The 14493-nt window shown below is 29.7% G+C and overlaps 2 protein-coding genes across 2 annotated transcripts; both read left to right on the forward strand.

Moving 5' to 3' along the window:
- Window positions 1–348: 348 nt before the first annotated feature.
- Window positions 349–2315, forward strand: LOC11427808 (uncharacterized). Its single transcript, XM_039832086.1, is given in 3 exon segments — window positions 349–553; window positions 1579–1762; window positions 1764–2315. Coding segments are annotated over 3 exon segments (834 nt in total). The 5' UTR covers window positions 349–455.
- A 192-nt stretch (window positions 2316–2507) lies between these two features.
- Window positions 2508–3731, forward strand: LOC11422201 (E3 ubiquitin ligase BIG BROTHER-related). The gene has a single exon (XM_003601989.4). It carries the CDS (start codon window positions 2795–2797, stop codon window positions 3512–3514), a length of 720 nt encoding a protein of 239 aa, XP_003602037.2. The 5' UTR covers window positions 2508–2794; the 3' UTR covers window positions 3515–3731.
- Window positions 3732–14493: the final 10762 nt, after the last annotated feature.

Consider the following 14493-nt stretch of genomic DNA (forward strand, 5'->3'; position numbering starts at 1 on the left):
TGAATTAGCAACAGCCAAGTACACAAGAATAGAACGATTCAATTGATTAAATTCCAACATAGCGAATTTCAATTCATTCAATGCTGAATTTAAGTGGAACTCATGCTGCCACGCTGCCGTTTTCAAATCGTTGTGTTCTTGTTAAAAAAAAAATAAAAAATTGGTTGCTGTGTTGAAATGAATGCAAATGCTTGAGTTAATTCATGCAGGGACATTTTAGTCTTTTCAATTGGACGTGAGTGTTTTGTGTTAGAAGAAGAGCAGAATTCAAAATTTTCTTGATGAGATGGGTTAAATAGAGGCCCATTCTTGGTGAAGATAGTAGCGGTTATCAGTTACCATTGCTTTTTTAACCTCTCAATTGAGTGCGCAAAAATTATTGATAAACAAAATTGAAATGCAAAATTAACCTTTTTCTAAGTGTTTTATCACTCCAAAGTTACAGTATATTTCTCATGGGCAACGTCATTGAATCGCTTGCTTCAGGCTTTGGAGAAGCTGTTGGAAATATTTTCAGTTCTCCACTTGAATTTCTTTCAGGAAAGTCTTGTAGGTAATATATATATACTATATTGTTGCCTTTTACAAAATTATGGTTGAATTTCATAATGCTATTTACACAACTATATATTAGAAAAAGGTATACAATTTTAACCATGTCTATGTGAGTTTTAAATTTTGAAGTTCTAAGTGGGGGAGTTATACAAGTTCATACAGTTTTTTTTTTTTCTTTTTTTCTGAGAGGGTAAGTTCATTTAGTTCAAGAGTAGTTTTATTTTGGGCTATAAAGCATCGACATAGGGTACGACATGGATGTGTTGACATTGGTATTTTTTTTTAAGAGACATTGGTAATTATTTAAGAAAATAAATTAATTGAAATGTAACATATGTGTTAGTGTTGTGTCGGATAAGGAACAAAGGGTATGAAACATACATGTTGACATTGACAATTATTTAAGAAAATGAATTAATTGAAATATAACATGTGTTAGTGTTGTGTCGGACAAGGAACAAAGAGTATGAAACATACATGTTGACATTGACAATTATTTAAGAAAATGAATTAATTGAATTTAACATATGTGTTATTGTTGAACCTGACTTCAATAAGAAGTATTGGTGCTATTGAGGTTTTGTGTGCAGTGTTTTAGAGGGTACGTCTTCACTTTTCTGAAATGGATTTGGTGAAGTGATTGTATTGCAAAGATTATAATTTCGACCACCTGATCTAGATTACCGCCCAAAATCGTTATAAATGAATTATTTTTAATTTGTGTTAAACCTTCGGTTCCCAGCACAAGGGGATCTAATAATCCGGAGCTCGTGTGATAAGTATAATCTGACCAAAAATTGTTTCATCCAGAAATCGAACCCCAGTTCTCCCGAACAATTCGTCCTCTTATGGAACTTATTAACTACTTGAGCTTCTTTGCTTGGTTGGTTATAAATGATTTTGTTATTGTATAATCTGGGCCTGATCTAAAATTAACAACCTAGCTATATCATATAATGCTTGTAAATGTGTGCCTCTCCTGCAGCAGAGAACTGACTTCTTACTTGGAATATATGTTTTAAGTTCAGTATGTGGACCAACATGGGATCTCTCTTGTTATATCGAAATTTTTTGTGTTGCTAATCTATTGAGATTGGCCGTGGTATTTGTTCTATTGTACATTGGTGAGTTCAATTGTTTTGGTATTTCATTACAACATGTTTCAATTTCAGATTCCAACCTATTTTTATTAATTTTTTGTATATATTAACTTGGCTATATTTTGTTTTCTTGCAGTTTTTCTGTTCTTCTATGTACTGTATAAATTGGGCATAATTAGATGTCTATGTCACTCTGCTTGCAAATTGATATGGGCATGTTTCTCTTCTTGTTTCCACATTTGGGTGTATTCATGCACTTTCTTATGTGTTAAACTACACAATGTCAAGAGGAGGAGGAGAAGAAAGTTTAGAATGGAAATGAATGAAGAAGAATACATCGACGAAAGCCTTTCATATCACCTTCCAGTATCTGCAGAATTAAGCAGATCGTTTTCGCGTAGAAGGAGAGACTATAAAGGCCACCACTTAAGGAAGTCTTTGAAGCCTAAGAGGGGTCGTGCTCAAGTTGAAATTAGTAGAAATTTTAGTTATAAGAATAAAAGTAATCATATTATTAGAGATCCTTGTTGCTCAAGCAATGTCATTAAGCATGGTAATTACAAAGTCATGGTCCATGACATTAAGGTAACACAAACATCAAAGTTTGCCAGAAAATGTATGAATAATAGGAAAAGAGTTATTCGAAGGCAAAGGCGATAGAATAATTCAAAATGGTGTATAATGTTAACCACTATATAATGTATGCTTGCTTGTATTAAAAATTAAAACACATTTTTTGTTTCCTTCTTATTATTTGATTTTGACATAAATAATGAAAAATTGTACTATAAAGCAATTTGATTTCTTTGATCTTAACATTAATATAAGCATTTTGTCTCAAGAAATTGACAAATACATGCATAGCAAATAGCAATAATGTAATGCAAAAATAAAGGATCTGTTTTGGAGTAAGGTATATTGCTCCTTATGGAGGATGTTTTGCTATATTGCTTTGCACAAAAGGTTACCTTATCCAAAAAGAAAGTCCAAAGTTTATGACCATTATATTGGTAATGCTAAGGTAGGACCTTGAAATAGATAAGAATCTGGAATATAATGAATCCATGACAAAAAGATTTCCATTACTTGACTCTGAAGTTTCTTCATCCTAAAAGAAATCTTAAAAATTATGCTTCTATATGTTCATCTCCTCAAATACCTCAAGGGTCGTGTTCTATTCTCATTCCCTCAATCGTATCGTAATACCTTTTTTTTCTTCTTCAATGGAACGTGAAGAGGGAAAACAATCTTCCGAAAAAAATCCATACACTGAACTTGAGGAAGTTAGCTCTGATTTTGTTCTAGCAATTGGCTTGCAAGAACAAGAGTTAGAGAGAACAACATTCACAAACCTAGCAACCATTGAAAGTGAAAGTGACGAAGATATAAGTGACTCCTCTTTTAGTAATGATGATATTGGTGATGCTGATTTTTCATTTAGTCAGGAGTTCGAAACCGATCTTCAGTTTGTTGAAGATGAAGGAAGCAATATTGATGATGATGATGATTATGAAGACGATGAAATGGAGTTGGAAGAAGATGAGGTTGATCCAGATGAATTATCCTATGAAGAGTTGATTGAATTAGGAAACTTCATAGGAGAAGAGAAGAGGGGATTACCAGCTAATGAAATCTCTTCTTGCTTACACCCTTATACTTCCAAAATTGCTGAAAGCACAAGTGGAATAGATCGTTGTGTGATTTGTCAGATTGAATATGAAGAAGGTGAATCCTTGGTTGCACTTCATTGTGACCATCCTTATCATACAGATTGTATAAGCAAGTGGCTTCAAATTAAGAAGGTTTGTCCAATTTGTAGCAATGAAGTATCAACAACCAACAAAGCTAAGAACACTTGATGAATGATTTGGCTTTTAGATATTGTTGAGTATATATATTCAAGTTACTTGTAATCTTCATTTGAATGAAAAACTATAGTTGAAAATAAATAATATAGAAGCTTTGGATCATTACAAACAATATCACCAACACACTAAATTCCTCATTGTCAATTCCAAATTCTCAATTGTAAATTCATTTGAATAATTTAAGTGTTGTTCAAGTTTTATTATGCCATTTTATTTGTTTAATTTCTTCAATTGACATTTTTTTTCCCTCATCTAACGTAAAGTTTTAAACACAAATTTACACTTGCTTGTTGTATTGCTTTAAGTTTAAACAAAATATAGATTCCTTGACACTAAATGGACAAAACAATGAGATTGTAATCTGTATTATTTTTACATCAAATAATATAAGAGATTTGGAACAGTGTCTCAATCCTAATATCAGAGAATTGTTATCAATAAATTCCAAAATATGCATGCGTGATGGAACATGAAGAAGGGAAGGTTGTTACTATTTCTTTGGTGACTATCATGCTATGCAACTTGCAAAAGGGTATATATTATATATTATATACCACACATTTTGTAGTTTAGTGCATGCGATGTGTTGGCCTAGTCACAAAACATTGAAAAATTCATTAATAGATTAAAGACAAAAAGATATTATTAAAAATTTATACAATAAGAAAGAAAAAGACAAACAAACAAATAAATAAAATAAGGCAAGGTTGCTAGAAACCCCACCACTTGATCTCTCCATACCCGTCCACATTATGCAGTTGCAAGAAAATGAAAAGAGCATCAACCGTAAGAGTCACTTCAAAGATTGTTTTAATGGAAAAGCTATAATAATTAATTATAATTAACAGAATATTTCCAAAAGAAAATTATAATTAACAGAAGGTTCTTTGCGAGGATAAAGTGGAAACATTTTTCTTTATTGGTGTCAATGAACAAACTCAGAAATTCTAAACATAAAAAGACAAAACCAGGTTAACTTTAATTTTGAAAAGACGACAGTGATGATTGAGCATGCATGCATTTAAATAACGGCTGAAATTTTTAATGAATTGTACTCACTTAATGTCAAATGAATCTAATATATAAACAAAAGAAAAAAGTACACTTTTTTTAAAGGAAAAAGAAAAAAATACTTGTACCTATATTGGTGGTAGTATCTGATATTTTGTACGTTTCACACACATTTAAGATAAATTTTTAGGATTGGCAATGAACTGAACCAACTCGAGTATAGTTCGAAATTCGATTCGGCAATTAATCTGTTGAACTTGGTTCATGAACTTAATGAGCTGAACTTGAGCTGAAAATTAAGTTCGTTAAATAGATGAGCTGAACTTGAGTTATAGATGGCTCGACTCGTTTGGTTTATGAGTTAGCTCGATTATATATATAATTAATTTCATATATTTAAATAATTTTATAGTGAGTTTTTTAAAACTTTTTATATTGATGAAATTAATTAAACATTTTTTAAAAAGGCCTTAAGTCTTAAACCATTCAGTTCCTTTTCTTAAAAAGCATAGGAAGTAGGAACTTTAACTTTATTGTATGTCTTTATTACTTTTGCAATTTCCGATTTCATTTCCAATTTACATTATGATTACTTTTGGTTCTTTTTCATTTTCAATTGTCCACGCAAAAAACTTCATCTCTCCTTTGTTGTACAATGGTAACCTACAAGAATTTAGCACAGTAGCAAAATAAGCAAATCTCTGTCAAAAAGGAAAAATATATTGCTCTATTTGTTTCTAGTTCAATTTTTTGTGTATGTTTACTTGAGTTTTCTTAGTTTATCTCTCATCTTGTTTTGAGATTCTTGTATTCCAATGGTAGTGTAGCATCAAAATAAAGGGTAATTTTTCCCTCTTTTGTATAGATACCCATGTTTTTGACTATTGGATTCTGATGTTATTGTTTAACACAATAAAAATATACTTTTCCCTATTTTTGTTTAGCTTTTTTTGTTTATAAGCCAAAAATAATGATATTGGGATGAATTTTGTTTATAAGCTTGTTTTGTTTAGCTTTTTTTGTCAACAATATAAGTCAAAGATCTATAAACTTTGACAAAAAAATTTAACTTTGTGATTTGAATAAACGAAATGAACCTATCGAGCCGAACTGAACTGTACGTGAACTTTAAACAAGCCGAACTCAAGCTGAAAAAAAAGTTCGTGTCAAACTCGAGCCGAGTTTCGAGCTGAACCAATTCTTATCGAGTCGAGCCGAGCTCAGACGAATTTGAAATTCTGTAAATAAGGGTCGATTTTCAAAGTAATTTTAATTCTTATTGTTGAAATTCTACCTTCTTGCTTATCTTACTCTCAAAATTATTTTTTTCACTATATATTCATGATAATAGTGAATAAGTTAATTGAAAAGAAAGAATTATTATTACCTTTCTTTGATATATATGGAAAATGTGAATATGTTTCTCTAGAGCCCTTGTTAAAAATATACTTTTTAAGGTGTTGAATAATTGACTACACAACTTCTTTAGCAAGTGTCCATAGACACTTGTTAACATGGATATTTGTGGTGTGATTTGAATTGGTTTGGAGATAAAAACTCATTTGATCTAAAGATAAAATTATATGCGGTTTGGTTTTGTTTTAGATGATTGTTTACACCGAATTTTGGTAATGTAAACTTCATTATCCATCAATGGCTTAGGATCGGATAATGTTTTCTTAAAGAGTTCGTTCAAGTCTCGCGGTTTATGATATCACTTCATGCATTATTTAAGAACAAAATTATTGTTCCTTTTGATGTTAGAATTGCATCCAACATCTTTTAATAACAAGTTGTCTCATGACAACATAATAGAAAAAATACTCAAGTTAGCATATTCAAAAGAAAAGAAAATAAAGAAAGATGAAAAGAAATGCAAATTGCAAAAGAAAAAGGAATTAAATTGCATGGATGTAAATGGTGGCTGGAATCTGTCAATTTGTCCGCTCCTGAACCCGTTTGCTCCCATGGCGTGGGTGTTAAAACCCCTTGTTATTATTACAAACTTATATATATATATATATATATATATATATATATATATATATATATATATATATATATACCTTGTAGAGAAAACTACCGCTAAATCCTACGGTCTATATTAAAAGTAGAAATAACTTTCTAAGACATTAGAAACTAACTTCTATGGACTAAGACACTAGGAAATAATCTTCAATGCACTTCAGCCTTGTTTCCCACCATGCGCTCCAATTTCAACTTCGAATTATTTCTCCTTGTCTTTAGTAGAAATTGCGGTGTGTCGAAGTTTGTCTGTTATTCGTCCAAATCCCTTTGCAGCATGTCGAAATAACCCATCTGCCTTGTCGAAAACATAATCATGAGTTCGACCAAATATTTCATTTTTGGTGTTAATAATGATTAATTTAAAAAAAAATTGATTTGATAGGATTCAATGTAATGCGGTTTAATTTGGATTGATATTTTGATATCTAAATTACAAATTGTAAATTTTTTATTGATAATAAATTAAAAATATTATGAAAATATGGTAAAATAATATATTTTATACAAAATCTAACATATGATTTATTGAAAATTAATAGTTGATTATCTTTGAAACATATGAAATATTAACAAAATATAGTAAATTAATCAATATGTAGTATTAAAAGAATTAAAAAGAAGAGAATAATAGCTTAATATAATACATCATATTTATAAAATACAATCTGATTAATTCATGTTTTTTTAATAAATATTTTTTCATAAATTTCATTCATTAAAGATAAAAGGGAAGTCTTAATGCAATGAAAAAAATCGGTGTCATGTGACTAAAAGATAATAGGTTGAAGTTTTAAAAACAACCTCTTATGCTTAAATTTTGATTTTCTACATTGTGAGTCTAACTCGTATCGCTAAACCAACCCTTGTTGGTATAATCTGTTATTTATATGAAAAAAATTACAAGAAATATACTTGTGAGAATGCACTTAAACTTAAGTAAGTGTGTTAAAGAGGGGCGGAGGAGAGTGGGGACATGTAGGTGTCATGGCTCTCCAAGTTTCAAAATTCATGAGATTTACATAGTCAAATCTTTTATATATGACCCTAGCTATACCGGTTGGTTGCAAAGCAATGTTTGCATGAAAATAATTGCTTGGAAAGGCATGATGCATGAGTGTGATGCGTGGCAGAAAGTGTTAAGTGTTAACACACGTTGGGAGATAAAGTTTAGAAAGATGGAGGGGTAGAATGAGATTTTTGTTGTTGTTGTAATGAACATATCAAAAGACCTAAAAAGAATTGGAAAATTGCTTCGTCAAACGGTTGTTTCATTGTGCAACATCAACATGTGAAATATATTACTATTATAATAATCGAGAAGATATGAAATGCTAATTAGAAATCCCTTTCTTTATGAATTGTTTGATTTAAGGACATGTTTAGATGAACAACTTTTTTTTTAACAAGGTTTAGATGAACAACTTAATTTAGCACTTAGTACAACATAAATGTTATCACTTATGTATATTTCTATAAATAATATATAAAAATAGACAACCATTTTTATGTAAGGTATAAGTTGTTTCTATTACTTATCTTGATAAACTTAGAAAATAAGCTAAAAACAACTTACAGAAATATCATAATTAAGTTGTTTTATAAGTTATATCAAACAGTCTCATAAAGGTTTACATTGATATATATAATTTGTCCCATATTGATTGACCTAATTTAATCATGTAAACTATTCACATAACATATTTTAATCAGATTTTTTTATTGTTATATAAATACAAATTGTAGTATAAGATGTTGGTGAATTTATCTCGATGAATATTTTTCAAAATAACAATGTAAATTTTGTTAGCAGATGATTAAAAAAATGTCAAAATTATGAATAGTCCCCTTGAGCATAGTTCAGTTAACAGAGACATGTATTGTTATATATAGGGGTTGGGTTCGAACTCCGAACACCCCACTTATTCTCGTTGAAAAAGAGAATTCTAGCCACTAAACTACCTAGAAAAAAACGATAGAGTAATCTAAACTATAACCGTTGAAGGAGAATGGAGAAACTTATTATGGGTTTATGTGTGTATATATCCTTTAGAAAGGCCTCTCTGTTGTTTGATGAATTCAACGGAATTGACGGAAAATAAAAGTACAAATTTTGCCGCCCCTCGTGTGACTGACTCTATTTGTCAACATGCTTCTCATTCAATGAAAGCAGAAAAAAGAACACAAATAAGCAAAACGTGTTCATTTCATTTAGACTCAAACTGTTCCTGTTTTACAACTGTATATATCATCATGACTCTGTGGGTTGAAAAAAAAACAATTATCATGTCAAGAAAATCAAATGAAGGGAAAAAAAATTGACCCCATTAAATGAGTTTGAAAAGTCAAGCCGATCCACTTTCCACTATCCGGCGCACTCGATAAAGCTCAAATCTCTACTCAAATTAATGTGTATGTGGTTGATGGATAGTGTGTGTAAGTGTGAAAATTTCATGATATCAAATTTGAATCATACGTTAATGATGGCTTATTGGCTCGAATAATTTTGGTTTTTAATTTTATCAAAATGAATCTTATTGTTCGGCTTATCAAAATGAATCATACGTTTCACAGGACATGTACATGTACCAGAGAATGTGAGTTTTTTTGGTGTGTGAAGATCACATGGACACATATCACAATTGTATGTGGGTGTATAAGTGGTACATGTCACTTAAGGTGGTCTATATATCATTATCCTTTTAAAAATGTCTCTCTCTTCCATTTAGTTTCTTTGTTGTAGTTATATTTGTTTCTTGAGTTTAGGTCCTTATGTATGAAAAAAAAAAAAAAAGTCATGTTAATTATATAATTAGGGCGTATTTTTAATGAAAAATAATTATTTTAAAAAATGTGCATTCAATTTTTTAAATATTTAGAAATTGTGCATATTGTAGTTTACTTAAATTATGTTCTTATGAAGGTCACGTACGGGTTAGCATTTCTCAAACCAAAAATAAGTTCAGATTATATATATAGCAAAACAAATAGGATTATGCTAATTAGGCCACATTTCCAACTTGAAAATTTATCTTAAAATTGTGCATGCAGTTTCTTAAATATTTTAAAACTGTTTTCTTCGATCCAAAATTTCTATACTTGGCATTTTCCAGACATAAAATAAGCCTAGATTATGAATTTGAGTGCCTTTGTGTAGGTCGGGGACCTATTCTCACTAAATCTCATACATCATCATAAATTTGAGTGAAATGTATGTTATTCTCAAAGGTGGACCCTAGAAAAACATGAGCAGTGGACTTAACCGCTTAGATGCAGGCACTTGAAGGTGAATGTGCAAGTGAACCGAACAATCACCGAACACCGAAAGACATGCGGCAACAGATAAATTCATCCACCCAAGCTCTTCTTACCCCTAACATCCTTATCCCTTTTGTCCAAAAAAAACGTCCTTATCTCTTTTGTGACACTAGACATAGAACCAACAAAAGATGTTTACAGAAAACACAAAAAAACAAAATATAAGAATTTAAATAAGAAACAGTAATAAAGGGTTGGGTTTGGGAACTTTCCTCTTAACTTCCTTACCCTTTGTCAAATCTAACTAACTACACATGTAATCAATTTTCTGAATTCAATCTTCCAACTTCTATATAAAATGAAGCATACATTTAAGTCATTATAAATCTTTCAAATTTTATCTTTAAAAGTCCTTTGAAAAATGTTGCAAGCATTGAAATTAATAGTTATGGTAGATTTAATTTAAAGATAAATTTGGAATAGTCACGTTAAATGGAATGATTATAATAGACTTTTGCAGTTTTGCTTATATTTGAAACCATGAGTTTTTTTTTTTTTTTTGTTGTTTACATACGAGAGATAAGAGTATTATGTAAAAGATTAAATTAAAAGAGTAGTGTTATTTTTTATAAGTCCTAGCTCAACTGGTAAAAATATCGAAATTGTTAGGCAGAACATCATGATCAGGTTCGAACGCGGAAACCTCCATTTTGTATGTGTGAGTTTATGATGACTTTGTCATCTCGTCTATCTATATAAAAAAGAAGAGTAGTGTTATTGACATTTTCTTTTTAACACTTTTTTAATAATCACTTTTTTATTAAATGAAATTCATGTACCATATATTGGAAATTTATTTTACATAAAGCGGTGACGTTCCTAACATTTTTCAAACTAAAATATTTACATATACTATATATAATGAAAATAACATGGTTCAACTTTTTTGGGTTAACTTTTTTGATATTCTAATTATACACTTAAACATATTTTTCTATAATAATGTTATATTGTTGGTCTTGTTAAAAAAAATAAGAATTTTTATTATATTTGTTATATTATTGTTGTCAATATGAAAAGATAAATATGGTTTGTTGAATTTATTACATTTGAAAGTCACAAATTTCAATCACAAATGTCTATACTTATAATTTTAATATATATCAAAAAAATTATACAAAATATTATATGTAATTTACACGCAAATTTTAATAAAAATATCGTTAATAATATATACACGTTAGCGCAATAAAAAGGTGAAAAAACGAACATGTAAGTACCTGTCTTTTTGCTAATATATTTAATAAATTTTATTAATGACTAATCATTTATGTGAATCTGGTTTGAACTAAAATGAAACAATTTTTTTCATCGCATTCTATTTAACTTTAGACCGAACTTAAGATTAACAAGCCGTCTTCTATTTTTTTAATTGAAGGGTTAAGAAAAATAAAAAGATCTCCCTATCATTACTTTGAAAACAAACATTGAATAGTAACGTTAATTAATTTTTTGGAAAGTTGTTAATATTCCACGTCACGTAGAATAAGATGGAACAAGGAAAGGAGAGTTGGATAAGAATATTTGAATATCAGAGGAAATTAAAGTGATAAAATATTTTTATCATATGATTGGCGTATATAGGATTAGAAACTTAATACTATCATACAATGTTTTTATCAAAATATATCATCTCTTTTTTTAGGGAAAAATAAAATATGTTTTGTTATTTAAGATCCGTTTAGTTCGATAGTTTCGAAGGAGGAGGAAAAGGGAAGGAATATTTTTAATTTGACATGTTTGATTCAATTTTGAAAAGGGAAGAGAGAAGGAGGAAAATCCATGTAATTAAGACTTGCATTTTGTTTCCCTCCAAGTTGAAGTTTTTCAAATGTAAGAGAAGGTGGTCTCTTTAAAATTTTAGCATTGTCAAACACAAAATTTTACAACTGTGTTAATTCCAAAAGATACATACAGTATCATTTTTGTCATATAAACTCATAAATACATGGTGTTAATTCAAAAATTGATATTGTGAAATATACATAACTCGGGTATAAAATATATACTATCTCATCTCATTAGAGAAAGTACGTATAGTAGTAAAGTTTCCATTGCGTTATAGAAATGAGATGCATTTGGAAGAAGTAATACATTGCCTATAAGTTACGTTTGCCTTAATCGATCACGTAAATATTTCATCACAATCAGTCAACATATATCAAAGCGTAATTAGAAACTCATATTTTTTAGAAAAACAGTTGACCGCATCAAATACAGTAGAATTTATATTCTTTCATTGTATAACTAATTTACACATATCTATTTAATGATGAACCAAGGTCTTGGGTTAGAATCCAGTTTTGGACATGCAGCAGCGTTAAAATTTTTAGGGAGAATCTGTCGTTCATTTGGATCCGACAATGCTCGAAGGATTAGTCTCCGCAGTTGCATGCGGAGGATACCCAATTTATACCAAAAAGATGTACATATAAAATAATTATACATCAACAAAGTATATTGATTAAATTCTCTCAAATTATGTAGCTCAGTAATACATAAAGTCCTTTATGGAATAAGTTGATCAAAGAAAATAACCGTTAATCGCGTAAGTATAATTGAAATGACAAAAGATAACAAAAATATGGAGTGTAGTTTTGAGTACTCCACAATTCAATTTTTTGATAGATAAAATGATAAAAAAAAAAAGTTGATAAATCATGAACACAATGACAAAAAAAAAAAATTACAACTAAGCTAAGATATATATTATTAAAAAAAGTCGAAAAGAAATACAAAAACAAAAAAATTGGAGAGACATGAATCTAACTCATTAAATTTACACAGAGTATATGTCAACTCAATCAGGTAATACGAAAAAATAAGAACAACACTAGTAAATTGAGGTGTATAAACCAACCGTCAACACATAAAGAATTCAAGAACAACATTTCATTGTAACAACCACAAACATAATGTATCTTTCGAGCTAAAGAGTCCCAACTCAAACAAAGCAGACTTAAGTGAGTGTTTAAAGCATCTAAACAGACATATGAATCGTCTGTCAACACAAAAGCGATTCAAGATCCATTTGTTCCCTGCGCACACACAAAAAAAAAATAGCAAACCTTAAATGCACTTTTTGAACCAAAACCATCAATTAGATGTAGCATCGCGACCCCAAACTAAGTCAACACCAACCAAAACTTGGATCTTCGTATCAGCCATCAATATTTCTAAATTCAATCAAAAATAATTGACACATATTTAAGGCTATCCCCATTTTCTCCAATTTAGTGATGCAAATATGTAAATTCTAAAAATCTGCAGATTTCAACAGGTCTAAATAAAAATTAATTATCAAAACTTATATATAAATGAAAAAATTCAAGTTTAAATCTTAATTACAACATCCTGCCTAATATTTTTAACTTTTTTTATGTTAAATTAAAACTTAGGCTAAATTACCCTTTTGATCATCTGACTATTTAATTGGTATCGGATTAGTCCTCTAATTAAAAATTGATTTATTTCGATCCTTTAAGTTTCTCATCGTTACTATATTTAGTTCTTTATGTTAGTTTTATTCAAATAAATGTTAGAGTTTGTGTTATGTGGGTCCTTTAACTTTATTTATTAGTATCATTTTGGTCATATGCCTTGTTAAGATATTATGATTAAATAGTGACTGATATTATTGATAACTGTTATGGTTCATATATATGTGTGAAACAGGAGGTCAGATACCCACATAACTCAAAACCTAATGTTTATTCGAATGAAACAGAAATGACTAAATGTAATAACGTTGAAAAACTTAGAGAATTGAAATAAATCAATTTTTAGTTAAAGATACCAATTAAATAGTTAAGGACAAAAAAAATAATTAAGCCTTAAAATTTATGAAAACATTTTACTTTTATTTTACATCGGTCATAACAAAAGTAGGAATTTTGACATTAAAGACCATAAAATGACGAAAAAGGAGGTAAAACAAAATGAAGGGACAAGAGCCGCAAGCTATTAACGCGGTTCGGTGGGGACAGATGTTATGGAAGAAAAGAAAGGTACAAATCATAAATTACGCCAATAGATGATCCAACGAAAATGCACGTTTCAGTGCCACGTGTACATCTAATCCACAGTTGAAATTCTGCTACGTACAAAAAGTCAAAAACAACGCGCCGACTCCATCTTGAACAACGACGGTGGCCCCAGCGACTGTCTCACACCACCTTCCAAAACTTATGTCGTAAGCAGTGACAATATCACCTCCCCCGTGGGCCCCACTTACACGCACGCATCACACTTCTTAACCTGACACTCGTCACTCTCATTCCACCCAATAACAATTATTTTTTTCAAAAACAAATACTCCCTATGTAACTAATTATAAGACCCTTTTGAGAATTTTTTTGTCCCTTTTTATAAGACCCTTTTGTTATTTTCAACTACATTAATTATTTCTTTACATACATGCCCATATTTATTATACATATTTTTCTTCAATCAGAAATAAATAGCATATGAAAAACATAAACTAACTCTCTCTCTTAAGGATAATATTGTAAAAACAACAGTGATTACAAACAACTTTAATACAAATATCCACTTTCTTAATTCCCGTAATTTTAACAAAAGGATCTTATAATTAGGGACGGAGGACATCACAATTA

The sequence above is a fragment of the Medicago truncatula genome, chromosome 3, assembly GCF_003473485.1.
Source record: "Medicago truncatula cultivar Jemalong A17 chromosome 3, MtrunA17r5.0-ANR, whole genome shotgun sequence".
NCBI lineage: Eukaryota > Viridiplantae > Streptophyta > Magnoliopsida > Fabales > Fabaceae > Medicago > Medicago truncatula.

Excerpts from the sequence above, each read along its gene's own strand:
- LOC11422201 (XM_003601989.4), top strand. The coding sequence starts at position 2,795 with ATGTTCATCTCCTCAAATACCTCAAGGGTCGTGTTCTATTCTCATTCC.